General features: G+C 37.1%; 1 protein-coding gene across 2 annotated transcripts in view; it reads left to right on the top strand.

The window, feature by feature from the left end:
* UPRT (uracil phosphoribosyltransferase homolog) overlaps positions 1 to 12,174 on the top strand; it is a 34,568-nt gene extending 22,394 nt beyond the window's left edge. The window contains exons 6-7 of one of the 2 annotated variants that reach the window (XM_056130108.1): positions 3,925 to 4,023; positions 11,963 to 12,174. In XM_056130108.1, the coding sequence (XP_055986083.1) occupies positions 3,925 to 4,023; positions 11,963 to 12,069 (206 nt within the window). In that variant the 3' untranslated portion in view covers positions 12,070 to 12,174. The remainder of the gene's footprint in view (positions 1 to 3,924; positions 4,024 to 11,962) is intronic. The other variant, XM_056130109.1, reaches the window with a different exon arrangement.
* The last annotated feature ends 2,855 nt before the right edge of the window (positions 12,175 to 15,029 follow it).

Here is a 15,029-nt window from a genome sequence, read left to right as displayed (position 1 = left end):
ACTTGCTTGGACAGTGGTGTTTCCTTGAAGATTTCTTAAGCTTCAGTGTCATGGAGGATTCTACCCGTATTTTCATCCATATACTTTATGGATTCAGGTCTGGTATTGAGGTCTTTAATGCATTTTGATCTGAATTTTGTGCCGAGTGTTAGAAATAGGTCTAAGTTAATATTTTTCACATGTAGCTGCCCAGTTTTCCCAGCACCACTTGTTGAAGAGGCTTTCCTTGCTCCATTTCATATTTATTCTCCTTTATCAAGTATTAGTTGAGCATGTATTTGAAGGTCAGTGTCAGGATATTCAACTCTGTCCCATTAATCTGCGGGTCTGCCTTTACTCCAATACCATTCTGTTTTAATTACCAATGCTTTGTAGTAGAGTTTGAAGTTGAGGAAAGTGATGCCTCACACTTTCTATTTTCCATGAATTGCCTTAAATATTCTTGGAGGATTATTCTTCCATATGAATTTCAGGAGTCTTTGAACTATTTCTTTGAAAAATATCATGGGTGTCCTTACAGGGAATGCACTGAATCTGTATAATGCTTTGGAGAGTATTGCCATTTTGACATGTTAATCCTCCTAATCCATGAGCAGGGGATGCGTCTCTGTTTCCTCCTGTGTTTTTCAATTTCTTGAAGTAGTGTTCTATAGTTTTCTTTTTATAGCTCCCTCACCACTTTAGTTAAGCTGATTCCAAGATACTTGATTTTCTGAGGCACAATTGTGAACAGAATTGTTTTTCTAATATCTCTTTTCTTCTCTTTCATTATTTGTATATAGGAAGGCCATGGATGTTTGGGTATTGATTTTGTAATCTTCCACTTTACTAAACAAGTCTATTGTTTCTAGGAGCATTTGTGTAGATTCTTTAGGATTTTCTAAGTACAGTATCATGTCATCTGCAAATAGTGAAAGCTTGACTTCTTCCTTTCCTATCTGGATCCCATTGATATCTTTTTCTTGCCTAACTACTATGATAAGTACTTCCAGTACTATATTGAATAGGAGTAGCAAGAGTGAGCAAGTCTTGTAGCTGTCCTTAGGGAGAAAGTCTTTTTCCCCATTTAGAATAATCCTTGCTGTGGGCTCTTGGTAGATGGCTTTGACTACCTCGAGGAAAGTTCCTTCAACTCTCATTTTGTTGAGAATTTTTGTCAGAAATAGGTGCTTGATCTTGTCAAATGCTTTATCTGCATCTATTGATATGATCATATATATGCTATGTTATGTTTATTGGCTTGCATATGTTAAACTGTCCTTGCATCCCCTGAATGAATTGAATCCTACTTGGTCATGGTGTATGATCCTTTTGATTAGTTGTTGGATTCTATTTGCAGTGTTTTGTTGGGGATCTTTGCATCTGTGTACATCAGGAACATTGGAGTCTGGAGTGATAGCACAGCGGGTAGGGCATTTGCCTTGCATGCGGCCAACCTGGGTTCGATTCCCAGCATCCCATGTGGTCCCCCTAGCACCACCAGTAGTAATTCCTGAGTGCATGAGCCAGGAGTAACCCCTGTGCATCACCGGGTGTGAATATCCTGGAAACTCTTGAAATGTATTGGCAACTGGTCCTTTTTAAAGGTTTGAAAGAATTCACTAGTGAGTCCATCTGGTTCTGGGCTTTTGTTTGGGGGAAGACTTTTGATTACCATTTTGATTTCCTCAATGGTGATAGGTATATTGAAGTATTTCAAATCATCTTGGTTCAACCTTGGAAGTATAGGAATCCAGGAATTTCTCCATTTCTTCAAGGATCTCTTGTTTCATGGCATAGATTCTCAAAGTAATCTCTGATGACCATATGGATTTTTGTAGTTTCTGTTATGATGTCCCACTTTTCTGATTCGGTTTATTAGCATCATCTCTCTGTTTCTTTCTGAGCCTTGCTAGTGGTTTATTGATCTTTCTTATTTTCTCAAAGAACTATCTCTGATTTTGTTGATTTTTTTGAATTGTTTGCTCATTGATTTCTTCTCTAAGCTTTATTATTTCCTCCCTCCTGCCTTGTTTGGGTTCCTTTTGTTGGTCATTTTCCAAGCTGTGAGGCTAATTTATTTATGTGGACCCCTCTCCTGTCTGGATGAATGCATGCAGAGCTACAAACTTTCCTATTAACATTGATTTTGCTGCGTCCCACAAGCTCTGGTAGCTTGTGTTCTCATTTTTATTTGTTTCTAGAAATCTTTCAATTTTCTTTTTGATTTCTTCTCTAACCTACTTGTTGTTCAAAAGCAAGCTGTTTAAATTCCAGGTGTTTGATTTGATTCTCCATTTATATGTGTGATTCAATTCTATTTTCAGTGCATCATGATCTGAAAAGATAGTTGATATCATTTCTATCCTCTTAATTTTATGGGGGTATAGTTTATAGCCTATCATGTCTATTTTTGAGAATGTCTTGTGTGCACTGAAGAAACATGTGTATCTAGCTTTTTGAGGATTTAAAGTCTTGTGTATGTGTGTGTGTTTCTGTGTATGTGTATTGATGCCCTCTCTTCCATTTCTTCTGGTTGATATATTGAGAGGTGACAAAGTGATATTGAAATTTCCAATTACTATTTTGTTGCTATCAATGTCTATCTTCAAATTTATTTTGTTGTTGTTTTAAGTGTTTTGCTGTTCCCCCGCTAGGTGCATATATCTTTAGGAGTGTGAATTCTTCCTGATGTACAGATCCCTTGATCATTAAAAAATGACCTTCACTGTCTCTTATAACCTTCAACCTGAAGTCTATGTGGTCTGGTACTAGTATAGCCAGCCCAGAATTTTGGAGGGGGTTGTTTGCCTGGAGAATTGCTTTCCAGATGACTTTGAGTCTGTGTTTGCTCTGATGTTCAGATGTACTTCTTGTAGGCAGCAGATGGTTTGGTTCAATTTTCTAATCCATCCTGTCACTCTGTGCCTCTTGATTGGTGCATTTAGTCCATTGACATTGAGAGTCATTATTGTGATGGGGATTTGTGCCATCTTTATGTAAGAGTTTGGTGTACTTGTGGGATTGTCTTGTCTTAAATTAGCCCATTTAATTCTTCTTGTAACAATGATTTTGAGTCTATGATGTTCCTGAGTTGTTATTCATCTGAGAAGATGTATATTGTTTCTTCAAATCTGAATGAGAGTCTGACTGGGTAAATTATTCTTGGTGAGGCATTCATTTCATTAAGTTTTTTCACTATACTCCACCACTGTGTTCACCCTGGAGGGTTTCATCTGATTAAGTCAACTGTGAATCTTAAGGATGTTCCTTTACAAGCAATTTCCTTCTTTAATTTTGCTGCTTTCAGTATTCTATATCTGTCTATGGTTTTTTCCATTCTGATTAGGATGTATCTTGAGGTATTTTAATTTGGATTTTTTTCAGCTGGTAACCTTTGGGCCTTCTGGTTTGTGTGCATGCATTCTTCAGCTCTGGAAACTTCTCAGCAATGATGGCTTTGATGGTTGCTTCTTCATCAGGGTTTTCTTTCTGTCCATCTGATGATTCTTATGTTGTTACCCTTAACTTCACCTTGATGTTCTCTTTGCCATCTTTTGGTTTATTTTGAGGGTTTTATTCCATCTTCTGATGCTGTTTAGAGATTTTCTGTGCCTCATCTTGGAGTTCCTTGAATCTTTCCTCAGCAGCTGTTACTCTACTGCTGAGGCCTAAAGTGAGTTTTTCATTTCACCTACCAGATTTTTCAAATCTGTCATTTCTGCTTTTTTTCTTTCTTGTTTTCCTCATTCCTGCTCTCATATCCTCATATATTTTATTGGCTGTGCATTCTATTGTTTCTTTGAGCTCCTTGTGCATTCTTAACAGTTCCATTCTAAATTCCTTCACTCTAGTATTTTATATTAGATTATTGAACTACTCTTCAGGGAAACTTTGAAATAAGTATTATTGTTGCCAATGCACTTGGTTGTCATTTTATTTCAGGCACTGGAAATACTGTAATTGAAGCTGTAAAGGTTCTTATAGAGCACGGAGTTCAACCCAGTGTTATTATTCTACTCAGTCTATTCTCCACTCCTCACGGTAAGTTCAACACAAGACAGTAAATGGGCTTCCACTCAGTTATGGGGTGTGTAAGTACACATTTGTCCAGCACCTCATCTTAAGAAAAGTTTATGTACCTCCAAATTAAATCTAAATATAACATTTGTAATTAATACCTGTGTTTTGTCACGTCCAAACTTAATGATAATATTCTACACCACTTTGATGATCAAGTTCAATTGGGAAATTATTGATTAACTCTGCTAAAGAGGATGGAATTTTTTTTTCCTGGTGCCCCACTCTGGGCAGAAACTGCAAGTAACCGAGAGATCACTTTATCACTTGAATCCCCATCTGAGTCTAAGAGTTTCTATTAAACAATAAAATCAAGGTTCTAGCTAACACCATAGTCTTCATAAAATAAACATTGAAATAAGAAGCAAAGAATATAAGTATTTAAGTTAGACTTCTGTTAAAAAGACAAGTACATAGTCTCCATTTCTTTTTTTTTTATTTTTTGGAAGCCAATTAATTTTTTTTCTTTATTGGGTCACACTCAGCAATGCTCAGGAGTTACTCCTGGCTTTGCACTCAGGAATTACTCCTGGCGGTGCTTGGGGGACCAAATAGGATGCCGGGGATCGAACCCGGGTCGGCCGCGTGCAAGGCAAACACCCTACCCGCTGTGCTATCGCTCCGGCCCTAGTCTCCATTTCTTAAGTAAATATTAATGCCATATTTAAGATCTCAGTTTTACCTGATAATCTAGGATAATTTGAAAGTAATCTAAGAAAATAAACATATCCTAAGAAAATAATCATTAATAGAGGGTGAAGAGATAGTACACTCAGTACTACCTCCTGCGGTAGGGCACTTGCCTTGCATGCAGCCGAGTCAGGTTCTATCCCCAACATCCCCAAGTGAAAATATCCTGGTCCCCAAGTGAAAACATCCTGGTCCCCAAGTGAAAACATCCTGGTCCCCAAGTGAAAACATCCTGGCACAAAGTCCAGGTCATATGGAATTTAATTTATTAATATTTGAAAAGTATCTGTGCTGTTGTTTTGTGGGGTTGGGGTCTCCCAAGAAGTGCTCAAAAGATCCAGAGGCCCTTAAGGCAGACTGTCAATTTAGTGTGGGACCTAGTGGTGTAACACAGGTTACACCACTAGGTTACACCTAGTGGTGTAACACAGGTTAGGGCCTGAAGTACCATGGGTTACTCGACACATCCTACTCTGCTTAAGGACCTCCAGAAATGCACCTGTTATTGTTCAGGAGCCTCCAGGGCTTCATCCATTGATTCTTGGGGGACCATGTGGTACTGAGGATTGAATCAGGGTCAGTCACATGCAAGTCATGTATCTTAACCCCTGTACTATCTCTCTAACTTTATATTCTTTTCTAAAGAGGCTGAACTGGTGAACATTTCCATCAAGAGTGAATGGGGGTTTCTTTTTCCCCACTTCTCCACCAGCACTGGTTGTGTTCAGTGCTGCACACCATTGTCATTTTGTGAGGTGATGTGTCATTGGCTTACTGATTTGTGTTTCCCTGATGATATGTGATGAAGAGCACTTTTTCATATACCTATTGATTCTTGAGAAAGTGCCTGTTCAGCTTGTCTCCTCATTTTGGTATGAGATTTTGGGTTTTTTTTTTTGAGTGCTCTATAAATCTTGGATATTGGACCTTTATTAGATTCCTGCGAGATTATTTTCTCTGTTTCAGCAAGGCATATTTATTTTCAAGTCATCTGGACTTTTGTAGTACCATTAATGTATTTGCTTCTTCTAATTTTTTAAATTCATTGATGACACCTCTGAAGTCAATATTTTGGAGAGTTTGCTCTCAATTTATTTTATGGTTTTGAAACTGATATTGAGGTTTTTAAGTCATCTTTAATTAAATTTGTGTATGGTGTGAGATAGCAGTTCAGTTTTGGTTTTTGTTTGTTTGCATGTGGGTAACCAGTTTTCCCAGCATCATTTAATAATGTAGTGTGTAAGTCCCCTGTAGGTCCCCCTCTCAGGCTGTGTGAACTCCTCACGCGCGGGGATGACACATTAAAGGATATTCTCGGGCTCTCCGGGCGGCTCTCTCTCGCCGCCCATGTTTGGTGCTCTCGAGCTGCTTCTTCACCCGGATGGCTCTTGCCTTGGGCGGACGAAGGAAGAACGAGGGCCAAGCTGGTGGCTGATTAGTTGCCGTTTATTCAATTCTCTCGTCTCTCCCAGCTCTCTCTCTAACTTGCTCTACAATGCTCTTCAGGACTCCTCTCCAATCTCCCCAGCCACTCTTACTCTCAGCTCTCAGCCTTCTCTCTAACTCGAAACCTTCTCTAACTCTCCTTCCTCTCTCTACCCCCACAGCAATCTTCTACCTCCTCCTAGCGGCAGCTCTTTTTCTTCTCTTTCACTACGTCTCCCGAACCACACCTCCCCAGAGAAAACACAATCGAAATGTTTTTTCCAGTCTTCCTAACCATCTGCAGCCCATAAGGGCAAAACAGCCCTTAAGGTGTGTTTCTCCTCCCCTTAGACCTGCAACTTGGTTAACATCTTTAATTCTCCTTCCTAATATTTTATTACTGTGTCCATACAGAATGGTAAATTTACCATTCTGTATGGACACAGTAATAGACACGTTTAGACTTGAAGGGTGACTCTCCTGGGGCCATCTCACCACAGACTCAGACTACAGTGCTCAGGCTGGATTAATTATTCATAACCCCAGCAGGGTTCAAATATAGTTATTAATTTTTGATCATGACAGAATTTGTCCATGACCAAGCACTTAACTTATAGTTAAGCATTAGGGCACTTTGGCCAGGCCCATTTTGATGCCAGGGTTGCTCATAGCTCACTGCTTGCTCTGGGTCCATTCAGTCCCTGGTCAGGACATGCTTTTGGGGATCTAGGAAGAAAGGGAAACTGAGGCTTAAGTTGAGAGAGCAGATGTCCAAGAGGTAATATTATCTGGAATCAATCAACTCCCAAGCCACAGGCTTATCTTTTTATCTTTCTTCCTGTATCCATACAAAAAGCAATTGCTCTTAAATAACTAACCACGCAAAGGACAGTAAGGGGAAGAGAAAGACAATATTTACAAGTCAGAGTCTGATCAGGAGACAAAGGTAATATAGAGGTTGGAGGGCAATCAACAAACACAAACTCCCAGCGGCCAGGGAGGAATATTATTATTATCCTACAGTGTAGGTTCTTTGTCATAGATTAACTGTCCATATTTCTGACCTTTGGTCTCTGGGTTCTCAATTCTAGACCATTGATCTGAGAGTCAGCCTATATTCCAGTACCACACAGTTTTTATACAATTTAAGTCAGGCAGTGAAAAACTTTCTATCTTCTTTATACCAGGATTTCTTTCTCTATTTGGGGAGTTATTAATTACTCCATATAAATTTTATTTTCCAGGTCTCTAAAAAAATTCCACAAGAATATTCGTGGTGGCCAAATTCAGTCCGTATAGTATTTTGGGTAGGATGGTCAAGTTGTGTAATAATGCTAATCCTTTCAATTCATAAACAGAAGATATATTTCCATTTTCTGTGTCTTCTACTATTTTTTTAAGAGTAATGCAGTTTTTGTGGAAATCTAGGAATTATTTTGTTCAGTTGATTCCTAGTTGCTTGATTTTGAGAAGCACAATCATAAATGGAACTTAAAAGTACTTCAATTTGAACTTATTCTTATTCAATGAATTTCTGCATATTTATTTTGTAGCCTGCCACTTTACTGTATAGGTTTATTGTTTCTAGGATTATACTGTTGAAGATTTTGAGCCTTTCTATCTGTGAATACTTCTTTTTAAATTGGAAAATATTTCTTTTTCAATTTAAATCCCTTTATTATGTCTTTCTTGCTTAATTGCTGTAATACAGACTTTCAATACTCTGTAAAATATAGTGGTAATTTTTACCTTATGCCTAATCTTAGAGAAAAGTCTTTCAAGTTTTTGCCCTTGAGTATGACGTTACCAATGGGAGTAATATGTTGAGTAAAGTTCTCTCTATCCTTTTATTGTTGAGAATTTTTATCATAAATGGGTATTGAATCTTTTTGAATGCTTTTTCCACATTCATTGATATGATCCTATGATTTTTATCTTTCCCTATTTAATGTGGTTCACATTAATTGACTTCCATATTTAACTTTCTTTACATCCCTGAAAAACAAATCTCAATTGATCATGATGCATAACCCTTCTAGCATATTTTTTGTTGAATTCAGATTGTTCAGATTTTTTGTTAAGAATCTTTGTATCTTGGGCTGGTGAGATAGAACAGCAGGTAAGGTGCTTCCCCTGCATGTCACTGATCCAGGGTCAATCCCTGGCACCCCATATGGTCACTGAGTGCAGACCTAGGAGTAATCTGTAAGCACCACTGGATGTGACTGGAAAACAAGCAAAAGGATATTTGTTATCTAAGTTCTTCTGGGTTACTTATTGGTCTGCAACTTTCCTTTTTACTGGTATGTGTATATGTTTTTGGTATCAAATTGATAGTAGCCTCATAAAACTGTTCAGTGGAATTTTCTGTTTCTTTGACTTTCTGGAAGAGTCTGACAAGGACAGGAAGTATGTCCTAGCCCCTCTTTGAAGGTTTGGAAAAAAATACTAGTGAACACATCTGGGCTTGGGCTTTTGTTTGAGAGAACTATTTTGATTACAGTTTTGACTTCTGCAATAGAAATAGATTTGTTCAGATGTTCTGATTCGTCCTAATTCAGTATTGGTATTTATAGACTTTAAATTTTTATCCATTTATTTTACACTTTAGAATTTCATGGAATAAAATCATTCATAGTATTCATTTTTGTTATTCCCCTTCTATATTTCTTTTTTTATTTTATTAAATGACTGTGATTTACAATATTATTTATCACTGAGTTTTAGACAATCAGCACCCCAGCACCAATCTCACCTCCAGTGTCAACTTCCCTCCACCAATGTTCCTCCCATAGCCTCCCCCCACCAGCATAAAATTCTTGCATTATCTTTTGTATGTCGCTGGTATCTGCTGTAATGTATGCCCTTTTGTTTCTGAACCTATGTGATAAAAGTTCTCCTTTGTGAGCATAGCAAAGGGGCCAATTGACCTTGTTTGTTCTTTTGAAAATTAGGTGCTGCTTTAATTAATTTCTTTAAATTTAGTTTCTATATTGTTGGCTTCTGTTCTAAGTTTTTATCATTTTCCTCCTACTTTCTGAATGCCCTTCGGTTCTCTTTCTAATATTTTAAGGTGCATAGTTAGGTTATTTATTTGGGTCTTTTATTATTTCCTCCAGCTGGAGCGATAGCACAGTGGGTAGGGCATTTGTCTTGCATGCGGCTGACCTGGTCGGCCCAGGTTCGATTCCTCCACCCCTCTCGGAGAGCCCGGCAAGCTACCAAGAGTATCTCGCCCACACTGCAAAGCCTGGCAAGCTACCCATGACGTATTCATGGTATTCGATATGCCAAACACAGTAACAAAAATTTTCACAATGGAGATATTACAGGGCCCGCTCCAGCAAATCGATGAACAACAGGAGAACAGTGCTACAGTGCTATTGTTTCCTAATGGTAAAGGTAAAGGTAATCCTTGCATTCTTATGAACTTCTCTTTTAGCATGCCTTTGCCTTGTCCATGTCTTCTGGTGACTCATTTCCTCATTTTATTTTGTTTCCAGGAATCTTTTGAATTATTTAATTTCCTCTTTGACCCACTGTATGTTAAGTCATAAGTGTGTCATTTCCAAGTTCTTGATTTCTCTCAGGTTTCTGTTTGTGATTGATTTCTACTCTGAGGCAGTATTTATTTCTTCTCTCTTGATTTTTATGAATTTTGTGTTTCAGTATTTGGTCTATCTTAGAGAATTTACCATGTGCACTAGAGACAAAATGAAGTCTGCTCTATAGTGGAGATCTCTTTTTAGGCTATTCTTCCATTTCTTCTTTTAAGGCCAGTGTTTCCTTATTGAGTGTTCAAATCTTTTACCACTATTACATTACTTTCAGTGTTAACAGTTGCTTCATATATTTTAATGGTCTTTAGTTTGATTTATATATGCTAAAGAGTGTTGTCTTCTTGATATATGCATCTGCTAATAATTATGTAATGTTCATCTCTGTCACATACAACATTTTAACTCTAAATTATCTGACATAAGTCTGGCAATCTTGGCCTTTAATATGCTTCTATTTGCCTGTAAGTTTGTTTCCTAGTCTTTTATTTTGAACCTGTGTTAATCGAAACCATTCAGATATGCCTCTTATAATCAACAGAAGTTTGGTTTCAGTTTTCTGATTCATCTAGCCATTCTGTGCTTTTATTTGGTGAGTTCAGGTCATGGATATTAAGTGAGATTATTGAAATGAAAGAATTTATTGCCATCTTCTTATATCAATTCTGAGTGTTTGTGAAGTTTTTCTTTGCTTTTTTGGCAGTCTTTTATTTTATTTCCCTATACTTAGATATCTGTCTTTTATGTAGTGGTCAGGTTACAATGGCCTTGTCTAGTGTGTTTTCCTTGAGATTAACAGGTTGCTTACTTTTGAAGTTCTGAGACTGTATTCCCTCCTAACTTTAAAGCTGGTAAGTCTCATGTGCATTATAGAAGACTCCATACTCCTCTAAACTCCAATTTATATTTTGGTATCTCACAACTCCCAAGCAGAATTCCTTTGTTTTTCAAAAGAGAGCATGTAGTGTGCTCCTTGCAAATCTGTTTCAGTATTTTAGTAACTATAAATTTCTTTAGCTGGTATTTGACTATAAAGACTTGTGTCACTTTTTTTTGTTTTGGGGCCGCACCAGGCAGTGCTCATGGCTTATTCTTGACTCTCTACTCAGGGATCACTCCTGGCAGGTTTGGCAGACCATATGGGGTAGTGGGGATTGAACCTAGATCAGCTGAGTGCAAAGCAAAACGCCCTACCCACTGTACTGTTGCTCCAAGCCACCTTGTGCCATTTCTTAAGTTTAAATGATAATCTATAAGTATTATTGCTTGCATATTTATTTCATTCAACATATATCATAGAATTTCCTATTGATCTGTAGGATTTCATTTGATATCTTGACTGTGAGTGTTATGAGCGTTCCCTTATATGTAACTTTCCTCTGTGGTCCTGCTACTCTTATGATTCTATCTTAGATTTTTTTTTGTAATTTTAATTACAGTGTGTCTTGGTATTACTCTCTTTGTATTTATGTTGATTGCAACTCTTTGGGTTTCTCACATCTGGGTGTGATTTAATCCTTAGATTATAGATGGTCTGATAATTTCTTCTACCAATAGTTCTTTAATATTCCTTCCTTTCCATTGGAGATCCTTACACTTTGGATTTTGTTCTTTGTTGTTTTTAGTCACATCTGGTGGTGTTCAGGGCTTATTTCTGGCTCTACTCTCAGGAATTACTCCTCGATTGGTTGGGGGACCATATAGGATTCCATAAATCTAACAAGTATTTTTCATCAACTCATGCAGGGGAATGTCTGTCTACCATCTAGACCTTGAATGCAGTTGGGTCACCTCCCTGCCTGGGGCTGGATATGAATGCCCCACTGCCACTCAACAACATATATTTTTTCCAACAATTATTCTAACATAGATATATTTACTCCCCTGTCCTCAAAAATTCTGAGTCCATTTTATTTACTGGTACTAGGAGAATATGCTTTCAACCATGCAGGAAGCCAGGAAAACTATCTTGTACATTGAGTGTGCTACTCAAAATAACATCTCTCTCCTCCCTCTAATTCCATATACAGTGTTACTGTATCTAAAGAGAAAGTCTGTACCGGAAGAGAAAGCACATTGCAATGGCAGATATCACTCACCTTAAACATCCAAAAGTATTAATACAGACAGTCCCTATTTAAGGATGAATTTGATGAATATAAAATTCTTGTACTCCAACTATCACCAGGAATTCTGACATAACAGTAATTGTCTTTTTTTATTTTCTGAAGGTGCCAAATCAATCATTCAGGAGTTTCCAGAGATCACAATTTTGACTACTGAAGTACATCCTGTTGCACCCACACATTTTGGACAGAAATACTTTGGAACAGACTAAGTTAATAAAGGGAATGATTTTGTGTAATATTACAGTTATGTTTTGAATATCTACCTGTTTTGTGAATTTCCTTGAGGAATGGCAGATAAAATTATGTTAAAGATGCTTTGTAATTTTTGGAAGTGGATATAACAAAAGGAAATATTTGAATTTTAATCATTTTATTTGTTTATTTCTTGATCATTGGCATGATATTTAACAATGAAGTATACACGCTTTTAGAAAATATTTTAATAATATATTCATTCAAATTTATGAATGCTCAGTACATTGAAACTGTTCCCTAACATATGAAACTCTCAGCTTAGAGACTGAATAAAACCCATAAATAAATCCATGAACAAAACCTAATTGGAATTGGTTCTTTGTTCTATTGTAGTTTGCATTTTTTAATTTGCCTTTAGGTCAAGAAAGGTTTTTCATACAATGTTATTGTTACTTCAGTCTAACTTTCTTGCTTTCTGATACTGTACATGTTTGTAAGATGACAGTATAAAAAACATAAAGAATGCCTCCTGGAATTTCACATTTTCATTAATAAAGGTAAAGGTAAAGGTAAAGGTAAAGGCCCTCCCGTTGATCGTCGATTTGCTCGAGCGGGCCCAGTAACGTCTCCATTGGAGACTTTGTTGTTACTGTGTTTGGCATATCGAATACTCTCGGTAGCTTGCCGGGCTCTCCGAGAGGGGCGGAGGAATCGAACTCGGGTCGGCCATGTTGGCCGCTTGTAAGGCGAACGCCCTACCGCTGTGCTATCGCTCCAGCCCATATTCTCACTCAATTTGCAGATCCAGAATATATGGATAACTATTCACTCAGGTCATAATGTTTTTACCGGTCCATTTTCAACATTGCCTTGGTGGTATGTTCCTTGCAAAGCATAACACAATGGAGATGATTATGGGGCATTTCTAGAAACTAGACCTTTATTATTATAACTTACATGGATTGAACCAAGGATGTTTGGACATTAACAAGGATAGTAGGTTAAGTACTCTTAGTGGCCTCAGTGCTTTGGGAAATAATTTATTGTGGCTTTTTCTGAGATTTGGAATAAAGGATGCTTGCTGTGTCTTGTGGTTCATAAATAAACTAAGATATTTCCTTTTCAAATTGGAGGTTTCTGCTGAATATCTCTGACTTGAAAATTAGTTCCATTGGATATTTGTCAATTTTATATGGTTAAAATGGGAAAAAGTACCATGATTTTTTAAATTCCTAGATTTATATGTGATCATATATTGGCTTCGGAAAAAAATAGAATCTTGGGGCTAGAGCAATAGTAGGGTGTTGCCTTGTATATGGTTAACCCAGATTTGATATCCAGCATCCTATTTGGTACCCTGAGCTCCGCCAGAAGTGATCCCTGAGAGCAGAGCTAGGAGTAATCCCTGAATGCCATTGTGTATGTCAAAAGAAGTAACAGAATCTTTTAGAAATCAGTGTTTTTTTTTCCTGAAACTTGCTTATCAGATTCTGTTCTCATGTTATATTGACATCAAAACATTTTAACAGTGATTGCTGTTAAAGTTGATTAATAACAATCTCATAGCCCAATAAACAGGTAATGTGGGCCTCTCTTAAACCAAACAAACAAAAAAGTCACAAAGAATAGAAGGCAATGCCTTAGAACCCAAGCTGATAAAAGTCAGCAAAGATTGGGTGATAGCAAGGAAAACTGATATAAAATCACAGCATCTTGATTTAAACATAGGAAGATTAGAAAGGTTTCGCTGTATTTTCTTCTCTCTGGAGCAATAGCACAGCGGGTAGGGCGTTCGCCTTACAAGCGGCCAACATGGCCGACCCGAGTTCGATTCCTCTGCCCCTCTCGGAGAGCCCGGCAAGCTACCGAGAGTATTCGATATGCCAGACACAGTAACAACAAAGTCTCCAACGGAGACGTTACTGGGCCCGCTCGAGCAAATCGATGATCAACGGGAGGGCCTTTACCTTTACCTTCTTCTCTCTGACTTTAAAGATTGTCATAATTGATTAATAGATAATCCATATTATGGTTACTTCATGGTAAATACATTTTTCACATTTTTATTGCAAACATCATCTGTACTTGTAATTGAAGTGTTTTGATACAATATGGCTTTTGTTTATTACTGATTAGTAGAAACTCTAATGTAAGCTCATTAAAGCAACATTATCTTCTTGTCCCAGGAAAGATATGAATAAGAATATTTAGATAAAATATAAAATTACATTAAATAATGAATTGAATTAGACGATAAGGTGATGTCTTACCACTATAAGAGTCAAAGCTTCTGAATTAGTGCCTATGTTCAGCTTTATTATTTTGTTTAAAGTGTATCTCCAGAGTATCAGAAAAATTCATACTCAGGTCAGGTATAACACCATATTTTAAGTCAATTATTTTTATCTACCACAGATTTAATGTATCATCACAGTAGGAATTATTTAGTGAAACAATATTCCCCACTGGTGTTTGTCTTCTACCCATCTATAACTTTCAAGAAATATTGTAAACACATCATCTGAAATATGGATGTTTTAGCAAATGACACATAATCTCTTGCAGGATTCTTCCTTTGGGCCTTGAAAATTTTCTAAGTGATACAAGATTAAAATATTATCCAAAATAAGACCATCAGAGCTATATAAACTTGTGTACATTGATGATTATAGAAAGTAAGCCTAACAAAATTAAATGACAATTGAATGGTTTGTGATTATCGTCTACAAAAGCTAAATGTACATCAGAATCACCTGGAACTGGGCCTCACCTGAGAGTTTCTGAATTACATTTCTTTCTTTACATTTCTTTGACCAATTTTCTAGCTTTCTGTTGGTGGTTTATTTCTACCTTCACATCATTGTGATATGAGAATAAGTTTTATTTGATTTTCATCCTCATGAATTCCGGGGACTTGTTTTGTGTCCTAACATGTGGTCTTTCCTAGAAGATGTCCCATGCACACTGACTGGAG

The sequence above is a fragment of the Sorex fumeus genome, unplaced genomic scaffold (genome assembly GCF_029834395.1).
Source record: "Sorex fumeus unplaced genomic scaffold, SorFum_2.1 ptg000073l, whole genome shotgun sequence".
Taxonomy (NCBI): Eukaryota; Metazoa; Chordata; class Mammalia; order Eulipotyphla; family Soricidae; genus Sorex; species Sorex fumeus.
Note: the sequence above shows the minus strand (reverse complement) of the source record. Positions and strands in the feature narration are given on the sequence as shown.